The sequence below is a fragment of the Symphalangus syndactylus genome, chromosome 11, assembly GCF_028878055.3.
Source record: "Symphalangus syndactylus isolate Jambi chromosome 11, NHGRI_mSymSyn1-v2.1_pri, whole genome shotgun sequence".
NCBI classification, from domain to species: Eukaryota; Metazoa; Chordata; class Mammalia; order Primates; family Hylobatidae; genus Symphalangus; species Symphalangus syndactylus.
In genome coordinates this window covers 95,362,562-95,383,257 of record NC_072433.2, presented here as the reverse complement: position 1 = coordinate 95,383,257, position 20,696 = coordinate 95,362,562, and the positions used below count along the sequence as shown (strand labels likewise).

The window sequence follows — 20,696 nt, the reverse complement described above, 5'->3', positions numbered from 1 at the left end:
AAGACTTAAATGAAGGTATAAAGCAGTTTTGAAAGGAAAAGAAGTTAGCAAGGACAGCATACTACCCATGATAATGGTTCTCAAGCTCATAAAATGAATTGCCCTGGAGGGATCAAAAGATCCTTACACCCAAATTTTACTCATTCCCATTTTTCAATTGAGAATGGGAGAGGTGACTCAATGACAAGTGTTGCTGAACAAACAAATTTCAGGATACTATGTTTCAGGCGCAGCATGGTGGCTAATATCTGTAATCCCAACACTTTGCAAGGCTGAGGCGGGAGGATCACTTGACTCTGTGAGTTGAAGACCAGCCTGGGCAACATATGTGGCCTTGTCTCTACAAATAATAATTAGTGAGGCATGGTGGTGCTTGCCTGTATTCCCAGCTACTCAGGAGGCTGAGGTGGGAGGATTGCTTGAGCCTAGGAAGTTGAGGTTGCACTGAGCCATGATTGTGCCACTGCCCACTTTAGCCTAGGTGACAGAGTGAGACCCTGTCTAAAAATAGAAAAAAAAGATGTTTCATCTGTTTTAACAATTGAGTATAGATAGTATTTTTAAATATCTGTCCCCTTAGCTTACTTAACATGTAGTTAGTAGGAAATAATGGACCCTAAATAACGGGCCCTAAGTATAGTTGATCCATTTGCATCACAACACACTGTAGGTATGACTGAACACACAATAACCTAAACATGATAAACAAACAATAACACATAACTAAAAAGCAGATAGAACAGAATTGAAACCTAAGCCCACTCAATATAACACTGGTGATATGTTGATAAAGGGTCCTGCCAGAAGTTTAAAGGAGTTTATATAATTTATGAGGCTACAGAGAAGAAAATTATCCACTCCCTGAGTGGTGACAAAAACCAATGCTTCATTACTTTCCTCAAGAGCAAAAAAAAAAAAAAAAAAAAAAAAAATCTAGGAATTTCTAAACCCAGCAGTATCAGATATATTAGATACGTGACAGCCACCTGCAGTGGCTCTGAGGAGAGTGATCTCTGCCTTACTACTCCTGCCACCCTTCCTCTGTTGCCCACCTGCCTCAGGAAGGATTACATATATAAATGGTTATTTCCATCCCTCCAGTTTCTGGATTCTGGTTATAATAATTTTACCTCCAGATATAGGGAATGAAATAGGAAGGGGCAACCTGCTACTCATCAGACTCAGGGTAGAGCACGCACGTTTGGGACATAGACATTTCGTTATTACAGTAATACAACAAATTCTGAACATGTGGTGTTTTGAAGGTGACTTGTCATTTCTGAGTCACTAAAAGTAGATTTAATTATCTGGCTATTACGTGCAAGTATGTAACCATCTAAAAATTATATAATAAGGGCCGGGCATGGTGGCTTATGCCTGTAATCCCAGCAGTTTGGGAGGCTGAGGTGGGCGGATCACCCAAGGTCAGCAGTTCAAGACCAGCCTGACCAATATGGAGAAACCCCGTCTCTACTAAAGATACAAAATTAGCCAAGCATGGTGGCTATGCCTGTAATCCCAGCTACTCGGGAGGCTGAGGCAGAGGAATAGCTTGAACCCGGGACAGGGAGGTTGCAGTGAGCAGAGATCGTGCCACTGCACTCCAACCTGGGCAACAAGAGCAAAATTCCGTCTCAAAAAAAAATTATATAATAAGAAATACAAATGTTATTACATTTAGGAGGAGGCTGGGCTTGGTAACTTACACCTGTAATCTCAGCATTTTTGGGAGGCAGGTGGATCATCTGAGGTCAGGGGTTTGAGACCAGCCTGGCCAATATGGTGAAACCCTGTCTCTACTAAAAATACAAAAATTAGCTGGGTGTGGTGGCACATGCCTGTAATCCCAACTACTTGGGAGGCTGAGGCAGAATTGCTTGAACCTGGGAGACGGAGGTTTCAGTGAGCTGAGATAGCACCACTGCACTCCAGGCCGGGTGATGGAGTGAGACTCCATCTCAAAAAAAAGAAATAAAAAAAGGAAAAAAAATAAATTTAGAAGGAAAAACATTTAATGTTAGGGAGACACATGTAATTTCTTTTTTCTATAAGCACTGTTTCTGTCAGTTGAAAATGAGAAAATACTAATTATAGAATATAGACACACAAAGAATTGAAGGAATATAAATAGTTGAACATCTTTGTGTTATACTAATTCCATTTAAGGAAAAGATAAATATGTGAGTCTTAAGCAAAATAAATAAGCTCATACCTTTGTCTCAATTATCTAATTTATGCAAAAGTGGGAGAACAACAAATAGTCTGTGCAGGTATTAACTTCTGATTAGTTGTTCCCTTTCATGAGGTTGAATTAATCTTTGAAGTTATGGATAATTGATCATTTGGTTTCTGCTATTAAAACTACATCAGGTTTTGGTATCCATATGACTGTATTTGAATACACGCTTTATTCCATGCAAAAACATTTGCATTTGATGCAAAAACGAATTACCAGAAATGAAGTGACTTAAAGTAACACATTTATTATCTCGTAGTTCTGTAAGTCAGAAGTCCTGGCATGGGCTCAGCTGGGTTCTCTGCTCAGGTTCTCACCAGGCTGAAATCAAGGTGTCAGCCAAGCTGTGCTCCCTTCTGTAGTTCTGGGTATTCTTCCAAACTCATGTGGTTGTTGGCAGAATTAAGAATTCTGTAGGAAGGAAGGCCTGCTTTCTTGCTGACCATTAGCTAGGGGCTACTCTCAGTTCTTAGAGGCCACTTGCCATTTTCTGCCATATAGGCCTCACTACAATATGAAACTTTACTTTTTCGCGGCTAAAAGAAAAGCATCTGCTGTTGCTTTCGATCTCCCTGACTTCTCCCTGACCTTCTCTTTTTTTTTTTTTTTTTTGAGATGGAGTCTCACTCTGTCACCAGGCTGGAGTGCAGTGGCACGATCTCAGCTCACTGCAACCTCCACCTCCTGGGTTCAAGCAATTCTCCCGCCTCAGCCTCCTGAGTAGCTGGGACTACAGGCTACTGTTTTTTTTTGTATTTTAGTAGAGATAGGGTTTCACCGTCTTGCCCAGGCTGGTCTCGAACTCCTGAGCTCAGGCAATCCACCCGCCTCGGCCGCCCAAAATGCTAGGATTACAGGTGTGAGTCACCGTGCCCAGCCGTTCCTTGACCCTCTTTTTAAGAGTTCACTTGATTATGTCAGGCCCACCTAGGATAATCTGCCTTTACTTATTTATTTGGTTCTTTTTGAGACAGGGTGTCTCTCACTCTGTCGCCCAGGTTCTGGAGTGCAGTGGTGCAAGATCATGGCTCACTGTGGCCTTGACCTCCCGGGCTCAAGCAACCCTTCCACCTCAGCCTCCAGATTAGCTGGGACTACAGGTGTGAGCTAATATGTCTGGCTAATTTTTAAATTTTTTGTAAAGATAAGGTCTCCCTATGTTGTCCAAGCTGGTATCGAACTTCTGGACTTAAGTGTTCCTCCTGTCTCAGCCTCTGAAAATCTGCCTTTAAAATTCAGTTGATTAACAAATTTAGGTGCTGGCAATTTGAGAGGAAACAAAGTAGGAATTAATTCTGATGGGAATGATAGTCAACTAACACAGAAATACCACAACTGCAGACTGTGGTAACTGCTGTGAAGGAAATGAACAGGGGAGTGTAACAGTGACTGGGGAAGAACTCTCATGACAGGAGGTGATATTAGGGCTGATATCATCTGGAAACTCAGAATGAATCAGTCAAGAGAAGAGGTCAGGAAAGAACAGGCCAGGCAGCAGCTGAACTTTCATATCATGTCTGAAACCAATTACTCAGGAGTGCAGATTGTCCTCCTGAAGGGAATTCTCTGGAAACTTGTTTTTCACTATCATCTTTGGCCTTGAGTATTTCAGCAAAAACACAATATAGTATGGAATTAAATTTACTGAACACCTGGGTGTTTCATGATTTCCAGAAGCATAAGACAATGTCTTTCTAGGCCATCCATCACATATACCACAATTACTGGGATCAATGGCATGTGAACTTTGTTCTCCTTGTGCGTCACTGGTGCTATAGGATGTTTTAGCCATTTACCAGAACCACCATTACCCAACTTCAAGCAGCATGAAAACCTTTTACACAAGGCTGGCTTTTTATAGGCAAATGTGAATTTCAAATTGAGTATAACCTAAGTTAGCAAAGAAGAAAGAAAAATTTTTCTTTTTATCTGTCTTGCCACATTTTAAATTTATATACTGGTTTTCCGTGTGAATCTCAGTATGCCATAACTCAAATCTACCTCAGGTTGGGATATTATTCAAATATGTAACTATTTTACATTATAGAATCCATTATTTCACCGTAAGTTATTCATTGAAATAAATCATAAGAACAAGCAATTTGGGGGTTCATTTTCTCCCTATATTCATCATTCCCTTCCCTCTATCCAATTCAGAATTAAATCCTGATAACTCCACATCAGAAATGTTTCTCAATAACAACCTTACTTCATTATTCCCAGAATGCCTACATTCTTTTGTTTTGTTTTGTTTTTTGTTTTTTGAGATGGAGTTTTGCACTTGTTGCCCAGGCTGGAGTGCAATGGCACAATTTCAGCTCACTGCAACCCCTGCCTCCCGGGTTCAAGTGATTCTCCTTCCTCAGCCTCCTGAGTAGCTGGGATTACAGACATGCGCCACCGTGCCCAACTAATTTTTGTATTTTTAGTAGTGTGAGATTTCACCATGTTGGTCAGGCTGGTCTTGAGCTCCTGACCTCAGGTGATCTGCCCGCTTTGACTTCCCAAAGTGCTGGGATCAAAGGAGTGAGCCATCACACCCGGCCCTAAATTCATACTTTTAAGGCTTCTCTATGGACCCTTTGAACAACTTTAACTGGCCTTCCTTCTAAGAGGTTGCTTGTCCTCTAGTCCGTCTTCTACACAGTAGCCTGATTATCTTCCCAAAAACTGAACAAAATCCCTGTCCTCATGGAGCCTGTGTTCTAATTGAACAAACCAAAAATTTTTAAAAATGTGATAATGAGCTATAAAGAAAATAAAAACGGTAAGAGGAAAAGGCAAAGGAGGGATTAACTTTAGATAGGCTGGTGACATTTGATAATAACAAATGCTAATGCCCTCTAGCTAAAGAGCAGCAGGAAAACAACTAGATTCAAACCAGGGTGGGTTTAATGACTTGTTGCAGGGAGGCAGACAGCAACGAGGAACGAAGTTGGGCGGGAGCACTCTCGGTAAGAGGGTATTGGTATTGTGAAAAACATTACAGCAATGAGCGTGTGTTAGGTGATTTTGGGGAAGTGTCAAGGTTTTGCTCTGGATTGGATGCTGGCAGGAAACAGGTGATCCTATAACTGAATATTTTAATATTTGCTATCTAGAAGGCAAGAAGAATGGATCAAGGCTAAGGTTGTAATTGGCCAAGAAACAGTGGTCATTTATATTAACCAGAATGTTTGGTCATTTTTGTGGTTTAGAGACTGTTCTTGTATTTGCTATGTTCAGACATGATTACAGAGGGGTCTTATTTTTGTCTTGCCTATTGTAGTCATAAAGTGACTATAACTGATGTTGATGTTTTGTGAGACTGTTTATATTTGACAAAACAATGAGAACTGAGAATGCCAGGACAGCTGCCAGTACCACAAATGCCTAGCTAATAGTGCCAGTCCAGCTTCTGGCTGTCCGGGGTTGGTTCCCACTGCAACTCCGCCCTCTCTGCCCGCCAAGTAGCGAAGCCATCAGCTGCTACAACTGTCTCTATAATTCTAATTTATGACACTTATTCATAATTCTGTATCTTTAAAGTTTACAACATTAGTATTATTATTTAGGGTACCGAGTTCCAAAACTCATTACAGCTCTCCTGATAATAGTAGTAGCTTATTTAATCATTGATGAAATATACAAGACTCTCTCTGCTATTTGCTGTGGTAAAGAAATAAAAAGAAGGGTTAGAGATAATCCTAAGTCTCAGAATCTGAAATTTTTTCTGGGGAGAACTAGTGGTGTGATGATGGTGGGTGATGAGAACAGACATGCAAAATATCTCAACTATAAAAAACAAGTATCTTTTGTCAGCACAGAGTCCAATAGGTAGACCAAAGACAATTTGCTTGTGGTTGGTTTAGGAACTGGGAGTAAGAAAACAAATATTGTAAATTTTAGCAACGACTTCAGAACTGCCAAAGTCAGTTGCTTCATCTCTAAAAACAAGAAGTTGAAGTTGGATAGTATGTGTAGTTCTGATACATTTGCATGGTGCCAGGCTGTCTGTACAGGAATCACATAGGCAGCCTGTTATCAGGTAGAGATTCGAGGGCCCTGTATCAAGAAAGCATAAAACATCCTAAGTTTTTGAGATTCATCCATGCTTTTTTTCTTGTGTTGCTGAGTAGTATTTAATTAGATGAATATATCAGTTTATTAATCCATTCTCCCACTGATGGACATCTGGGCAGTTTATAGTTTTTGGTGACCATGAATAAAGTTGTTACAGACATTTTTGTACAAGTCTTTTTATTGATATATGCTTTTACTTCTCTGGATAAATACCTAGATGTGGGATTGCTGGCTCATAGGGCAGACGTGTACTTAACTTATATGAAATGGATAGGTCGCATTTTTTTTAAGAGACTGTGTTTCGCTACGCTGCTCAAGATGGAGTACAGTGGCTATTCACATGCATAAACATAACAAACTGGGCTCAAGCGATCCTCACGCCTCACCAGCCCTGTTGTAGTTTGAGTGATAGGTACCACCACATCTGGCTCTGACAGGTTCATATTCTTGACATAAAGTTACAAAACACGTTATAATACTCTTGCCTTTTGTGAAAGTGCAGCCTAGTAGAGATGTCAAAGGATCTGTAATAAGCCCTCAAGCACTGGTCTGGGACCCTGGAAGATTCCCCTACAGGCAAATGGATGAAAGTTATGTGGATTATATGTATACGTAAATGTAGTTCAGGCAATGCATTTGATAGTGAATAACGTGTATGTCTGTGAAATCTTTTGACAAATATTTGCTTCTGGAATTCCACATCACTGTCATAAGGCTCTGAAAGGATCCCTGAATGTGACAGACTTAAGATTGGTCATTTCTGACAAACAGGCCAGAATTAACAATTGTTTGATAGCATGTTTGAGGGCAGGCTGGGTGGGGCTGGCCACTATAGTGGGAATAGCAATGTAGGTTCCAACAGTGGTCTTCTCCAAGCCACTGGGCCTTGAATATTGCAATACTGCTTCCTCAGTCAGCTCTCTCAAGTTATCCTTAGCAGATTTTTTTTAAACACCTGCCACTTCTCTTCCATCCTTCAGCAGGTAACCAAGCTTTATCTGAAGGAAAATAGAAACCAACAGAAAGGAACTATTTCACCTTCCTGCTAGAAACATCCACCTACCTGTATCCATCCTTTATCTACCTTTCCTCGTTCTCTGTAATCACAATGAAGAAAGTATCCTTCCTAAAGCACTCTCCATTCCACCTTCTCCTCTCATTTCTCTCATTACAGTGACTCATTCCCATGGTACTTGCCTCCTCCAATTTTTCGCTTGTGAAAGCTAACCTCTCCGCACCAGGTACCGCTCTAGCAGCTACCCTAGCTCTCTAGCCTCGATATAGTCAAACCTTCTAAAGGACTGGCTGCATAGCTATTTCCTCTTTCTCATCTGGATCACCAAGGTTTGTCATATAGCAGGCACTGCACTGTCATGTTTAAAATATATAACAGACGGCTAGACAGGATTCCGAGGGTGTAGACAATAAAGTGATCTACAGTTTGTAGCCTGGGTGTTGAATGGCTCACTGGGTGGGGAAGCTGTTATCTTTCTGTTGTGCACAGGTAATCTGATATACGCTTTCATTCTGACATAAAGTTGCGGAAAGGCAGTAGTACGCAACAATTAAGAAAACACAAGTGGGTAAACAGTGGTGCCGCACAACCAATGAACCCCTCACATGACTTTGGTGCGCATCACCCAGGGGCCGCATCCGCCACTCCGCCTGAGGCGCGGTCAGCGCCCACACTAGCCCTTCCGGCGGAACCCACCTCGCGGCTTCGAAGTGGCCTCGGTTTCCGAGTCAGGGGTGGTGATAGGGGTGAAAGGTGAGGGGAAGAGCCAAGCGGCTCCCGGCCAATGGCAGCTCTTGAACTTACACCTCGAGACGTCAGCGCGGCTGTGTAAACGGATGTCACACAGCTGGCTCGGAAGTGTCTCCTCCCGCCTCAGAAACGCGGCGCACGCCCAGCAGCTTCGGAAAAACCTTAGGCGGCGGGAGGGAGGGGCGTGCGCCGCACCCCGCAAGCCCACAGCTCCGTGCCCTAGCCGGCCGGCTTCTTCCCGTAGTGCCGGTGTGGCGGCCGTCCCGGGTGAGCAGCCGGGCGCCGGCGTCCCTGACACGAGCGCGGCACCGCAACTGGCTCCGCCCCCTGCCGGAACGGGCCGCGCGCTCCTGCGGCTCCGAGCAGAGTCGCGGGTGCGCGCGCCGGCGGCGGATCCGCAGTTAAAATGGTCCCAGCGGGACCCAGCCTTGCCCCCGCCGCCGCGTTGACTGACTGAGCCGGCTGGCTGGGCCCGGACTGGTCGCCTAGCCGGCAGGCTCGCTCGCTCCCTCCCTCGCGTCCCCAAAGCTCGCGCCCATCGTTCTCCCGGCTTCCCTGGGCAAAGCATGTAGCCCCCGTCGGGCACTCCGGCGGCCCGCAGCTGACGCCCACCCCCCCCCCCACCGTCGCGTGTGTGCCCGTGTGTGCGTGTGTGTGCGCAGGGAGGGCGACCCCGCCGCGGGCCGGGGGCCGAGCCAGCGAGCGGCCTGCCCCGCTGCCGGGAGCCCGCCTCCCTGGGTCTCCCTCCCTCCCGTCCCGGTCCCCCTCCTCGGGGCCTTCTATATGGGCCACCTTCTCTCGAAGGAGCCGCGTAACCGCCCGAGCCAGAAGAGGCCTCGTTGTTGCAGTTGGTGCCGCCGCCGGCGCCCTCTCCTCAGGCTGCCCCGCCGGACCCCAGCCAAGGTGCCCCCTCAGCCGGCGGCGCCCCGGAGCCGGGACTGCTTCTTCCGCGGGCCCTGCATGCTCTGCTTCATCGTGCACAGTCCCGGCGCGCCCGCCCCCGCCGGCCCAGAGGAGGAGCCGCCGCTCTCGCCGCCGCCGCGGGACGGGGCCTACGCTGCCGCCGCCTCCTCTCAGCACCTGGCGCGGCGCTACGCGGCCCTGGCCGCCGAGGACTGCGCCGCTGCTGCCCGCCGCTTCCTGCTATCCTCGGCCGCCGCCGCCGCCGCCGCTGCTGCCTCGGCTTCGTCGCCCGCCTCCTGCTGCAAAGAGTTGGGGCTGGCTGCGGCCGCCGCCTGGGAACAGCAGGGCCGCAGTCTCTTCCTGGCCAGCTTGGGGCCGGTGCGCTTCCTGGGGCCGCCCGCCGCCGTGCAGCTCTTCCGGGGGCCGACACCGTCACCTGCCGAGCCGCCTACGCCCCCCGAAATGGTGTGCAAGCGGAAGGGGGCCGGGGTCCCCGCCTGCACCCCCTGCAAGCAGCCCCGCTGCGGCGGTGGGGGCTGCGGCGGCGGTGGCGGTGGTGGTGGTGGGGGAGGGCCTGCGGGGGGAGGCGCTTCGCCGCCCCGGCCCCCCGACGCCGGCTGCTGCCAGGCCCCGGAGCAGCCCCCGCAGCCGCTCTGCCCCCTGCCCTCTTCTCCCACTTCCGAAGGTGCCCCCACCGAAGCTGGCGGGGACGCTGTCCGAGCCGGGGGCACCGCCCCCTCGTCCGCCCAGCAGCAGCATGAATGTGGCGACGCGGACTGTCGGGAGCCCCCCGAAAACCCCTGCGACTGTCACAGGGAGCCGCCCCCCGAAACCCCAGACATCAACCAGCTGCCGCCGTCCATCCTGCTCAAGGTGGGTCTGGGCGAGAGGCTCAGGGATGCTCGCTTTCCCCCACCCCCGGCCCCCGCCTCCGAGGCTTTCTCTCTCCTCCCCCTAAGCGCGGAGGAGGGGGGTTCCCTGACAGCCTAGGGACGTCCGATGGGGAGACTGGGAAGCCAGTGGGGCCTCTGCGTATGGCCTATTTTTTGAAGTAGGAGCACTTGGAGTCTACTGAATGTCTTTTAATAGCTTGACTCTATAACCCACCATTCAGGGTTCAGCTATTATTAGAATCCCAACCCAGTGGTTTAGGAACTTCGCAGGTATTCTGTGGAAAAAAAATTTTTTTTAATCGAGGAGTTTATACTTAGTGGGTAAAGGCTTTGCATGTTAGTGTTTGAAAGTCTTTAAACATTACTTTCATGTTTGATGGCTAGTCGTTAATGTCAAACAGTTAACTTATTGAGCATTTAACATAATCAGGCCTGCACCAGAGCTTTATATATATAATATCCCATTTATTCTTCTAGTTAACGCTGCGAGATAAATACTGTTAATATCTATATTTTATACAGGAAGAAACTCATTTCTCCGTGCTGTGGGCCACGGTTTATAGTAGTGAGTCAGGCAGAAGTGGTCTTTGCTCCTGCGGAGCTGACAGTCTAGTGGGACTTGAAGTGGTTGAATGACTTGTGCAAGGTCGCATACAGAAAGTAAAGGGCAGATCTAGGTCTTGAATGAGGGAATTTAAGACCACCTGACTTAAAGAACCCTTTGTTTATGGTATGTTTTAATGCCCTTCTACATTTTAACGCTTACATAAAAGCATACAGATTACCAGAGGTAAGCACAGATGTATTTTTTGTTGGGAGATGGGTGTCCTGCGTGAAGTTTGTGTCATTTTCAACTACCAAGGATATTTTGCAGTTTTGTCAATGCTAGTGACAAACTTTAGTTACATAGTAGAGTTTTTATCAAGTTATTGTTAACTTTTTTCCTCTTTTTCTTTCTTCTCCCACCCTACCCTATCTGGAGCTTAATAAATATAAACCATTTTCATTGTGGATGATACTAGAGACTAGCCATAAATAACCTTGATAAGAATTTGGCTACTTTTACCGTTACTGAAGTAACTGTCATTAATTACAATTGTTATTGTCACCAATATAGTTTCTTTGACTAGACTTTTTGCATATTTACAGTACTGTGTGTTTGGGTCTGTTTTACTGTGATATTATTGTTCTTGTGAATGATACAGCAAGAGGGTGGGAGAACTTACATTTCCTTGTGTCAAAATGTAATGATCTAATTCTTTTGGAGGTCTACTTGTTGGAAGAGTAGTTGCCTACTCTGTGTGTGCAGAGGTGCATTTTAGGACAAAGGGAACTTTCTTGAATACTTTAAATCACTGGATGATATGGATAAATAAAATATCAACAAATATTTGGTATAGAAACTTGATTGCTGTCTTCTTATTTGGCAAAAAGACTGTTTCGAAATGAACCAAAACAAAGCCAGGTACCTTCTACTTACAAATTATTTCATGAGGTAAAAAACATTTTAATGCCAAGAAAAAAAAAGGGACATGATCTCATAATAAAGAGAAACTCTAATAGAATAAAATAAACTTATCCTATTAATACCACATTGTTCTTTTTCATATTTTTTCCTGAGGATTGTTGAAAACTTTGTCTAAAGGACGTCTGAGAATTACCATGGGCTTGCCCTATTGTGTGTATTTGGACCTGTTATGTAGATTTCCATTCCTTGTATTAGAAAACGCTAATAAAGATTCTCTGCCTGAGTCTCATGGTCCTAGTGGTATTCAGCACGAAGTGAGTTGTACTGTCTGGGATGAATTGAATTAGCGATTGTTCAGTGTCTGCCAACCCCAGTTTTTGGGTGCAGCGACTCTGGATTCGTAATCTTGTTCATTGCTCTGTTTCCTCCTTTAAGTGCAGTGCCTGGCATATAGTAGCACTCGGTAAATACTTATGAATGGATATATGATCAGGTGTTTACAGTCTGGGCTGAGACTCGGGTGAATATGCCACACCACGAAGAGATATTTCTAAGGAATGTCCTCCATATTCTGACTGGAGTTACTGTTGGTGCCATGGTAGAGCCGTGTGGTGGTGAAAGGGTTCTGGCTCTGCTGGTAAGGACTGGAGTTGTTTGACTTGGAGAAGGGAAGACTTAAGGAGCTATGACAATTTTTCTTTTCTAATATTAGAAGGGTTGTTGTATAGAGAGGCACAGGTCTATCATCACTATTGGAAAACATGCTTAGAAATTAATGCCCTGTTCTCCTGGTAGTGAGTCAATAGCTATTATAATTGTATTGCTTTTGCTTCATCTTTTATGCTAGGAATTTGCTATAGCTGTAAAAAACAAAAAACAACAAAAAACGAGGCAGGTAGAATTTGGGAGAGAAATGTGAGGATGTTTAAGAATTTAAAGGATGTTTTTTGGGAAAGCTACCATACTTGCCCATTTTTTTTTTTTTTTTTTTTTTTTTATGGCAGAGGAGAGAAACTAAACTATATGTTGCATCATAGGCTGATTTTTGGCTAAATATCAACAAGGATGTTTCTCTTTTATATAGGTTAATATTACTTGCTTTAAAGCAGTCAAAAATGCATTTTAATGTAATAGTTTCTTTAAAAAGTTGTTTAGGCAAAATATCCTATTTTATGCTTATTACCCACATCTTAAATTTCTTCACTTGGATAAACCACATCTGGATTTAGTCAATGACCTGTGGTTTATAACAGCCATATCACTTTTACAAAAAAGATAATAGCTAAAGTCAGGCAGGTTTCAAACAAGATGCTACTTGGTTGCAGTGACCATGCCGTACATGTTGATTGTTAACTGACAAATTAGCCCTTTAAGACCACATAGTCCTTTAACCTTAAAAAATGATCTAGGCCTCCTAAGTTTTTATTTTCTCATTTATAAAATGAGGAAGACAAGCATAAAAATATCCACAAGAAATGTACTTTCACCTGTGGCTGCATGAAGAGTTTGGTGAATCCTTTCCACACACAAAAAACTGTAAAACTGGCAGAATTGCCCAAAACTATTTGAACTCTGGAAATCAACCAAAAGCAAAGAAAAACATTGAGAAACACTTATTCTTAGGAAAACTGTTAGAGCTTCAGGTAAGAATAGTGCAAGTCTACAGCATTCTCGCATGGGCTTCTACTGTGTCCTCCTGTCCCAGCACTTTTGGCAAGAACTGTAGTTTGGAAAACCAGCAGCTTTGCTGTCAGAGAGCTGATTCAATTTGGGGCAATGAGTAAAAACCTTTGTCGATAAAATGTACTGAACTTGATAGGGAAAAACAAGAAAAAACCATGTATTTGCTAGTTTAAGGTTGTAGTGCCAGTTGGGGTGAGTGGAAGAGTAGCTGTAAATTAAAAGGCAGATCCTGGAAATGAGAGAACCATGAAGGGATAACCTTTCCACATATCCTGGCATATCGTGAAACTATGCACATTGTAGGGGAGACCTGAGGTTGTCTAACTGAGAGCAAGGGCCAAGGCAGATGAGAATTCTCTTAAGCTTTGAATGTGCCCTCCTTAACCCACACAGATTAAAGAGCAGGCTCAAGCTGTTTGAGCATATCTTTGGCATATGCATAGCTGAAAACTAAGCTATTCAGACACAGAATGACTTCCCTAGAAAGCCAGGCTAGAACATATATATGTGAATTAAAATCTGAACAGATGTCACACTGCCCAGGACACAGATTCCACAGTTTAGGGCCAGACATGTTAAAAGGCTCAGAAATATAAAATTCTACACTGGTAGCCAGGCATGGTGGCTCACCCCTGTAATCCCAGCTTGAATCCGTGGGTGGAGGTTGCAGTGAGCCGATATCACGCCACTGCACTCCAGCCTGGCAATAGAGTGAGACTCCGTCTCAAAAAAATATGTGTATATATATGTATATATACACACACACACTGGCTATATTATCCAAAATGTCCAGTTTTTAACAACAAATTTTAAGACACGTAAAGAGTCAGAAAAATATGACCCATACTGAGGGAAAAAGAAAGCAGTTAATAGAAACTGACTGTGAGTGAGCCTAGATATTAGACTTAGCAAAGACTTCAAACTGTTACTATAAACATGGTAAAAGAAAGGAAACATTATTTAAATAATTACAGGAGAATATGATGACATTGACCCAACAAATTGGAAATCTCAATAAAGAAATGAGAGCTGTAAAAAAAGTTTTATTCTTTTTGATGCTGTTATAAATGGAAGTGCTTTCTTAATTTCATCTTCAGATGATTCATTGCTGGTATATAAAAATATTTGCTTATTAGCTCTAAAATTAATTTTTGTGTTTATTCTCTGGGATTTTCTCTATATAAGATAATGACATCTGTGAATAGAGGATGTTTTAATTCCAGCTCCCCAATCTGGATGCCTTTTGTTTATATTCCATGTCTAATTGCCCTAGCCAGAATCTCCAGTACAATGTTGCATACAAGTCATGATGTAGAAATCCTTGTTTTGTTTCTGATTTTGGGGAAAAACTTTTTGTCTTTTACCATTAAGTATAATGATAACTAGGGATTTTTGGTAGACGCTGTTTCTCAAGTTGAGGAAGTGTTCTTTTATTCCTATATTTCTGAATGTTTTAATCAAGTAAGGGTATTAGATTTTGTCCAGTGCTTTTTCCTGAATCAGTTGAGATGATCATGTGTTTTGTTTTTGCATTTTACCTTTATTCTATTAATATGGTGTGTTACATGCCTTTTTTTTCGTATGTTGAATCATCCTTGCATTCCTGGGATAAATCCTACTTGGTCATAGTGTGTAACCCTTTTACTATACTGTGGGTTTAGTTTTCTTATATTTTATTGAAGATTTTCACATCAGTATTCATAAGGGACATTGGTCTGTAGTTTTTTGAGATTTCTTTGCCTGGCTTTGGTATCAGGATATGCTGGCCTTATAGCATGAGTTAGGTAGTATTATCCCATCCTCTCATTTTTGGAAGAATTTAAAATAGATTGGTGTTCATTCTTATTTAAGCATATTACTGGTGAGGCCATCTGGTCCTTGTCTTTTCTTTGTTGTAAGTTTTTTGTTTTTTATTACATATTCCATCTTTTTACATGCTATACATCTATTCAGATTTTCTATTTCCTTTGAGTCAGTTTTTATATTCTAGGAATTTGTCATCTATTTCATCAATTTGGTAGCATACAATTATAGTATTATAATTGTGTACTTTTTGTAAGGTTGATATTAATGTTTTCATTTTTATACATGATTTTAAAATTTGAGTCTTCTCTCTTTATTCTTAGTCTAGCCAATTATGTGTGTGTGTGTGTGCGGGGTCTCTGTCACCCAGGCTTGAGTGCAGTGGTGTGATCATAGCTTATAGCTATGTAAATGGAAGTGCAACCTTAAACTCCTGGGCTCAGTGACTTTCCCTCTTGTCAGCCTCCTGAGTAGCTGGGTCCACAGGCATGCTGGTGTGTGCCTGGTTAATTTCTTAAAAAATTTTTGTAGAGACAGAGTCTTGCTATGTTTTCCAGGCTGATCTCAAACTCCTGGCTTCAAGCAGTCCTCCCACTTTGGCTTCCCGAAGTGCTGGGATTATAGGTGTGAACCATTGTGCTCGGCCTGATCATTTTAAAGAATAAACTTTTGGTTTTGTTGATCATCTATTATTTTTCTAGTCTATATTTCATTTGTATTAGTTCTTTTTTTTGCCCCTTGTTTCTGCTTAGTTTGTATTGAGATTTTATAGTTTCTTGAGGTAGAAGTTTAGGTTGCCAATTCAAGATCTTTCTTCTTTTTAAATATAGTTACTTGTATCTATATCCCATACATTTTGCTATATGTTTTTGTTTTCATTAATTTCAAATTATTTTCTAATTTTCTTTATGAGTTCTTCTCACTTGTTGATTGTTAAATTTTCATGTGTTTGTGAAATTTCCAGATTTCCTCCCGTTAGTGATTTCCCCTCCTCTTTCCTCACCTCCCTTCTCCTCTTCTCTTTTCTTTCATTTTTTGAAACACAGTCTCACTGTATCACCCAGGCTGGGGTGCAGTGGTGTGATCATGGCTCACTGCAACCTCTGCCTTCTGGGCTCAGGCAATCCTCCCACCTCAGCCTCTCTAGTACCTTGGATTACAGGTGCACATGCCACCATGCCCGGCTAATTTTTGTATTTTTTGGTAGAGATGGGAGTTTTGCCATGTTTCCCAGGCTGGTCTTAAACTCCTGGGCTCAAGTGATCTGCCTCCCTCGGCCTCCCAAAATGCTGGAATTATAGGCCTGAGCTGCCGTTCCTGGCCTCTGTTACTCATGTCTAATTTCCTTTCATTGTCATTGGAAAAGATACTTTGTATGAGCTTAATATTTTAAAATTTGTTGAGACTTGACTTGTAGGGTAGTATTTTAGACTTTGGTCTTTGAGAATGTTTTTATGCACTTCAGAAGAATGTGTATTTTATTTTGTGTAGTGTTCTAGAGATATCTGATAGGCCAAGTTTAAGTTTTGTTCAAGTGTTCAGTTTACTTGTTCATCTCTTGTCTGGTTGTTCTATCCATTATTGAAAGTTGTGTGTTGTAGTCTCCAAGCATTAATGCAGAACTCTTTTTATTTTTTTTCCTTTCATTTCTGTCAGTTTTTGCTATATGTATTGTTCCATGCTTTTACTCTCAATCTGTGTATATTTTTGGATCTAAAGTGAGTCTCTTGTAAATAGTATATAATTGGATTGTGTTTTTAAGTTTCATCCTGTCATTCATTGTGTCTTTCTTTTTGAGACAGGGTCTCAGTCTGTTGTGCAGGCTGGAATGCAGTGGCACGATCAAACTCACTGCAGCCTCAACCTCCTGGGCTCAAGCTATTCTCCAACCTCAGCCTCCTATGTAGCTGAGACCATGGGTGCATACCACTATGCCTGGCTAATTTTGTCATTTTTTTTGTGGAGACAGGGTATTGCCATGTTGCCCAGGCTGGTCTTGAACTTCTGGGCTCAAGTGATCCACTCAACACAGCCTCCCAAAAGTGCTGGGATTGCAGGTGTGAGCCACTGTGCCTGGTCCTGGCCTTACGTGTCTTAACTGGAAAGTTTAGCCCATTTACATTTAGTGTAATTAGTGATAAGGAAATACACTTACTGTTCTTTATTTGTTTTCTCTATGTCTTATATATTTTTTGTTTGTCAATTCCTCTGATGTTGTTCTTTGTGTCAGATATTTTCTAGTATACCATTTTGATCCCCTTCTCATATATACATATAATTCTCACATTGTATAATGTGAGAATTATATGTATATATGAGAATTATATATATAAATAAAATATAGTAAATAATTATGTATTTCTTAGTATTTGCCCTGGGGGTTATAATTAACAGTATATATTATAACAATTTAGTTTGAATTAATACCATTTTAGTTTCAGTGGTATATAAAAACTTTGCTCCTGTATTTGTTGTTATTGTCACAAGTTACAGCTTTAAGTATTTTGTGCCAATATAGATTCATAATTACTGTTTTATGTAGTTTTTAAAATCATATAGCAAAGAGGAGGCATTACAAACCAAAGACACAGTAATATGCACTTTTATATTTACCTATGTAAATACCAACAATTACTGGTATCCTTTATTTCTTATGTGATTTTAAGCCACTGTCTGATCCCCTTACATTTCAGCCTGATGGACTCTTTATAGTATTTCTTTTAGGGGAAGTCTACCAGTGACAAACTTCCTCAGTTTTTGTTTATCTGGAAATATCTTAATTTTGCCTTTATTTTTAGAGTGTTGTTTTACCAGATAGAGGATTCTTGGTTGACAGTTTCCTTTCAGCATTTTGAATATGTTATCCCACTGCCTTCTGGTCTCCATGGTTTCCAGTGAAAGATCAGTTGTTAATCATCTTGAGTATCCTTTTCATGAATTGCATTTTTCTTGCTGCTTTCAGGTTTCTCTCGGTTTTTGTCTTTCAACAATTTGATTATGATGCATCTTGATGTAAATGCTTTTGCATTTATCCTGCTTGGAATTCATTGAGTTTATGAGCTAGATTCATGCCTTTCATCAGATTTGGACAGTTTTAGCCATTATTTCTTCAAATATTTAGGCCTCTTTCACTCTCTCTTCCTTCTGTGACTCCAATTATATGTATATTAGTATGTTTGGTGGGGTTCCACAGGTATGTTCATTTTCCTTCAGTCCACAGACTCAGTAATTTTAATTGACCTATCTTTAGGTTTGCTGATTCTTTATTCTTGTAGAGGTTCAAGGGATTTTGATGCTTCTCAAGAAAGAGATATGATTATAAGAGGTGGTAACACACAACAAGCTTCATTTGGTGGCAGTTGGACAGGATTATATGAGAGGAAACTTCTTTTACAGCATGAAGCTGTGCAGAGGCTTACAGCGAGGTAGACCGCCATACAGAAGGGGAGGAGGGCAAGGCAACCCCAAGGCAATCCCTGGGGGACAGGAGAATTGGAGAGCAGGCTTACCTGTCTAGGTGATGTCACTCAGCAGCATGATGGGATGTGTAAAAATTTGAGTTTGGTACTAGTGGGCTCTTGAGCTAATGAGTCTCATCCTACAGTGAAGAAATAACCTAGGAACCAATACACAGAGGTCATCTTTGGCTCATTTATATAACACTTCTGCTTGCTCTAATCTGTTGAATCTCTGTAGTGAATTTTAAAATGTCATTATTGTATAATTTAGTTCTAGAATTCTTATTTGATTTATTTTCGTAATTTCTACTTTTTATTAATATTCTCTATTTGGTGAGACATTTCTATTTCATTCTCATAATTTCCTTTAGTTCTTTGTCCACGGTTTTCTTTAGCTCTGTGAATATGTCTTAAATTGTTGATTTATTGTCTTTGTCTAGTAAGTCCAATGTCTGGGTTTCCTCTTGGGCAGTTTCTTTTCATTTCCTCTTTTCTTGTGAATGGGCCAGAAAACTATAGCCCTTCACAGGCCAAATCCACTGCCAGTTTTTGTAAATCATGTTTTATTGGCACATAGTTGTACACATTCATTTATGTTTTGTGTGCCAGTAAAACTTTATTTGGTTATCTGGCTAGAAAGATGGAGTTTCTCTCAGAGATACAGCCACCTGTGCTGCTGTGTAGTTTTGCATGACTGGGGCTGCTTTTATGATAAAATTAAGAAACAGTAGTGGGGATTCCTTGTTTACTTGTTGGACCACAGAGTTCTCTTCCCCAATTCTTTTGGCCAGAATGGTGGGTTTACTTTTGGGGTCTATATTGTAGCTCTACTACTGACATAGCATTTGGGACATAGCCAGTAGGGAGAAAAGAGAAAAGGGGAAGAAAGGAAAACCAAAAATGAAGATTCTTCTCACATTCTCTGTCTTGCAGAGGCCCATTTTCCTGGTCCTTTGTCGGGAAAGATAGCTTTTTCTCTGAATTTTTGTTGATTTTTACCTCCTGTACATTTCTGTACAGAGGCCACCCTGAATTCCATACTAGGGGATTAAAGAAAAAAAAAAAAAAAACCAGGAAACTCATCTTTGTTATTGGCCATTCTTCAAATTTTGGCACCCTTCCACAATTCATTTGTTACTAACTTTTTAGAGTTTTGAGGTAATTGCTTTTAGTATATTATCCAGATATTTCTGTTGTAATGCCTGCAAGTAAAAGGCTGCAGTGGGCTTAATACATTTTTGCTGGCATGGGAGACAAATTCGCTAGTGACTTTCATGATTTTTTTTGTTTTTCGAGAAGGAGTCTTGCTCTGTTGCACGGGCTGGAGTGCAGTGGTGCAGTCTTGGCTCACTGCAACCTCTGCCTTCCAGGTTGAAATGATTCTCATGTCTTAGCCTCCTGAGTAGCTGGGACTACAGGCATGCGCCACCATGTCTGTCTAATTTTTGTATTTTTAGTAGAGATGGGGTTTCACCATATTGGCCAGGCTGGTCTTGTACTCGTGACCTCATGATCCACCTGCCTTGGCCTCCCAAAGTGTTGGAATTACAGGTGTAAGCCACCATGCCCTGCCACTTTTATGATATTCTATACTTCTCACTAGACTTGTTGGAGGAAAAACTGGTTGTGAAGATAACAGGCAGTTGTTTTCCCAAGGCCCAAGATTTAAACATAATAGAAATTCTAGCTTATATGTTTACAACTGTTGTCCATATAGTGGTAAGTCATTTTAGGTCATAATTATAATTGCAATCATGTATTACAACAAATCCTTGACTAATAGCCTTTAGTTCAGCATCATTTTGTTATAATGTTAATGAGAAAAAAAAAAAAAAAAAACAATTCCTAGCTGGGCCCACTGTCTGTGTAGAATTTGCATGTTCTCCCCATGGCTGCACATATTTTCTCTGGGTACTCTGGTTTCCTCCCACATCCCAAAGCTGTGTACGTTAGGTTTTGTATAAGGTGTGCATGTGTCTAGATGGTCCCAGTATGAGTGAGTGTAGGTGTGTCCTGTGGTGCACTGGTGTCCTGTGCATTGCTGGTTCCTACCTTGTGCCCTGACCTCTGGTCACCTGCAACCCTGAACTGGAATAACTGGGTAAATAATTATCTTACTTGTTTTTATTAATCTTTCTTAAATGTATAGCTCACATTTGTTTCAGTGTTTAACCTTATTTAATAATTCCTTTAAATTAATATCTTTTATATTCAGTTTTATTTGATTGTCTCAAAAGTATCTTCTTAGAATTGGTTCAATTCTGGATCTCAGTGTGGCCCACACATGGTATTTGTTGATAAAGCTTTTAATTTTCCAAGATTTGTATTGGCCCTCATCCTGACCCTAACCATCTTTTTATGATGTAACTTTTAAAAATTATTTTTTAGAATAGATTTTATTTTGGAATAATTTTATTTTTATTGT

At 41.9% G+C, this 20,696-nt stretch overlaps 2 protein-coding genes across 6 annotated transcripts in view; one reads left to right on the top strand and one right to left on the bottom strand.

Annotated features, from left to right (window-relative positions):
- Nucleotides 1-2,485: 2,485 nt before the first annotated feature.
- LOC134731844 (collagen, type I, alpha 1b-like) lies at nt 2,486-8,672 on the bottom strand. The gene is made up of 2 exons (XM_063612884.1): nt 8,118-8,672; nt 2,486-7,296 (listed from the first exon to the last, which is right to left on the bottom strand). The coding sequence occupies exons 1-2, from the start codon at nt 8,629-8,631 to the stop codon at nt 7,232-7,234; spliced, it is 579 nt and encodes a 192-aa protein (XP_063468954.1). The 5' UTR covers nt 8,632-8,672; the 3' UTR covers nt 2,486-7,231.
- The window catches only part of FBXL17 (F-box and leucine rich repeat protein 17), a 533,333-nt gene continuing 521,055 nt past the window's right edge, over nt 8,419-20,696 (top strand). For 4 of the 5 annotated variants that reach the window (XM_063612883.1, XM_063612881.1, XM_063612880.1 and 1 more), the window contains exon 1: nt 8,699-9,839. In XM_063612883.1, the coding sequence (XP_063468953.1) occupies nt 8,847-9,839 (993 nt within the window). In that variant the 5' untranslated portion in view covers nt 8,699-8,846. Of the gene's footprint in view, nt 9,840-20,696 lie in introns of all 5 variants that reach the window. The other variant, XM_055298027.2, reaches the window with a different exon arrangement.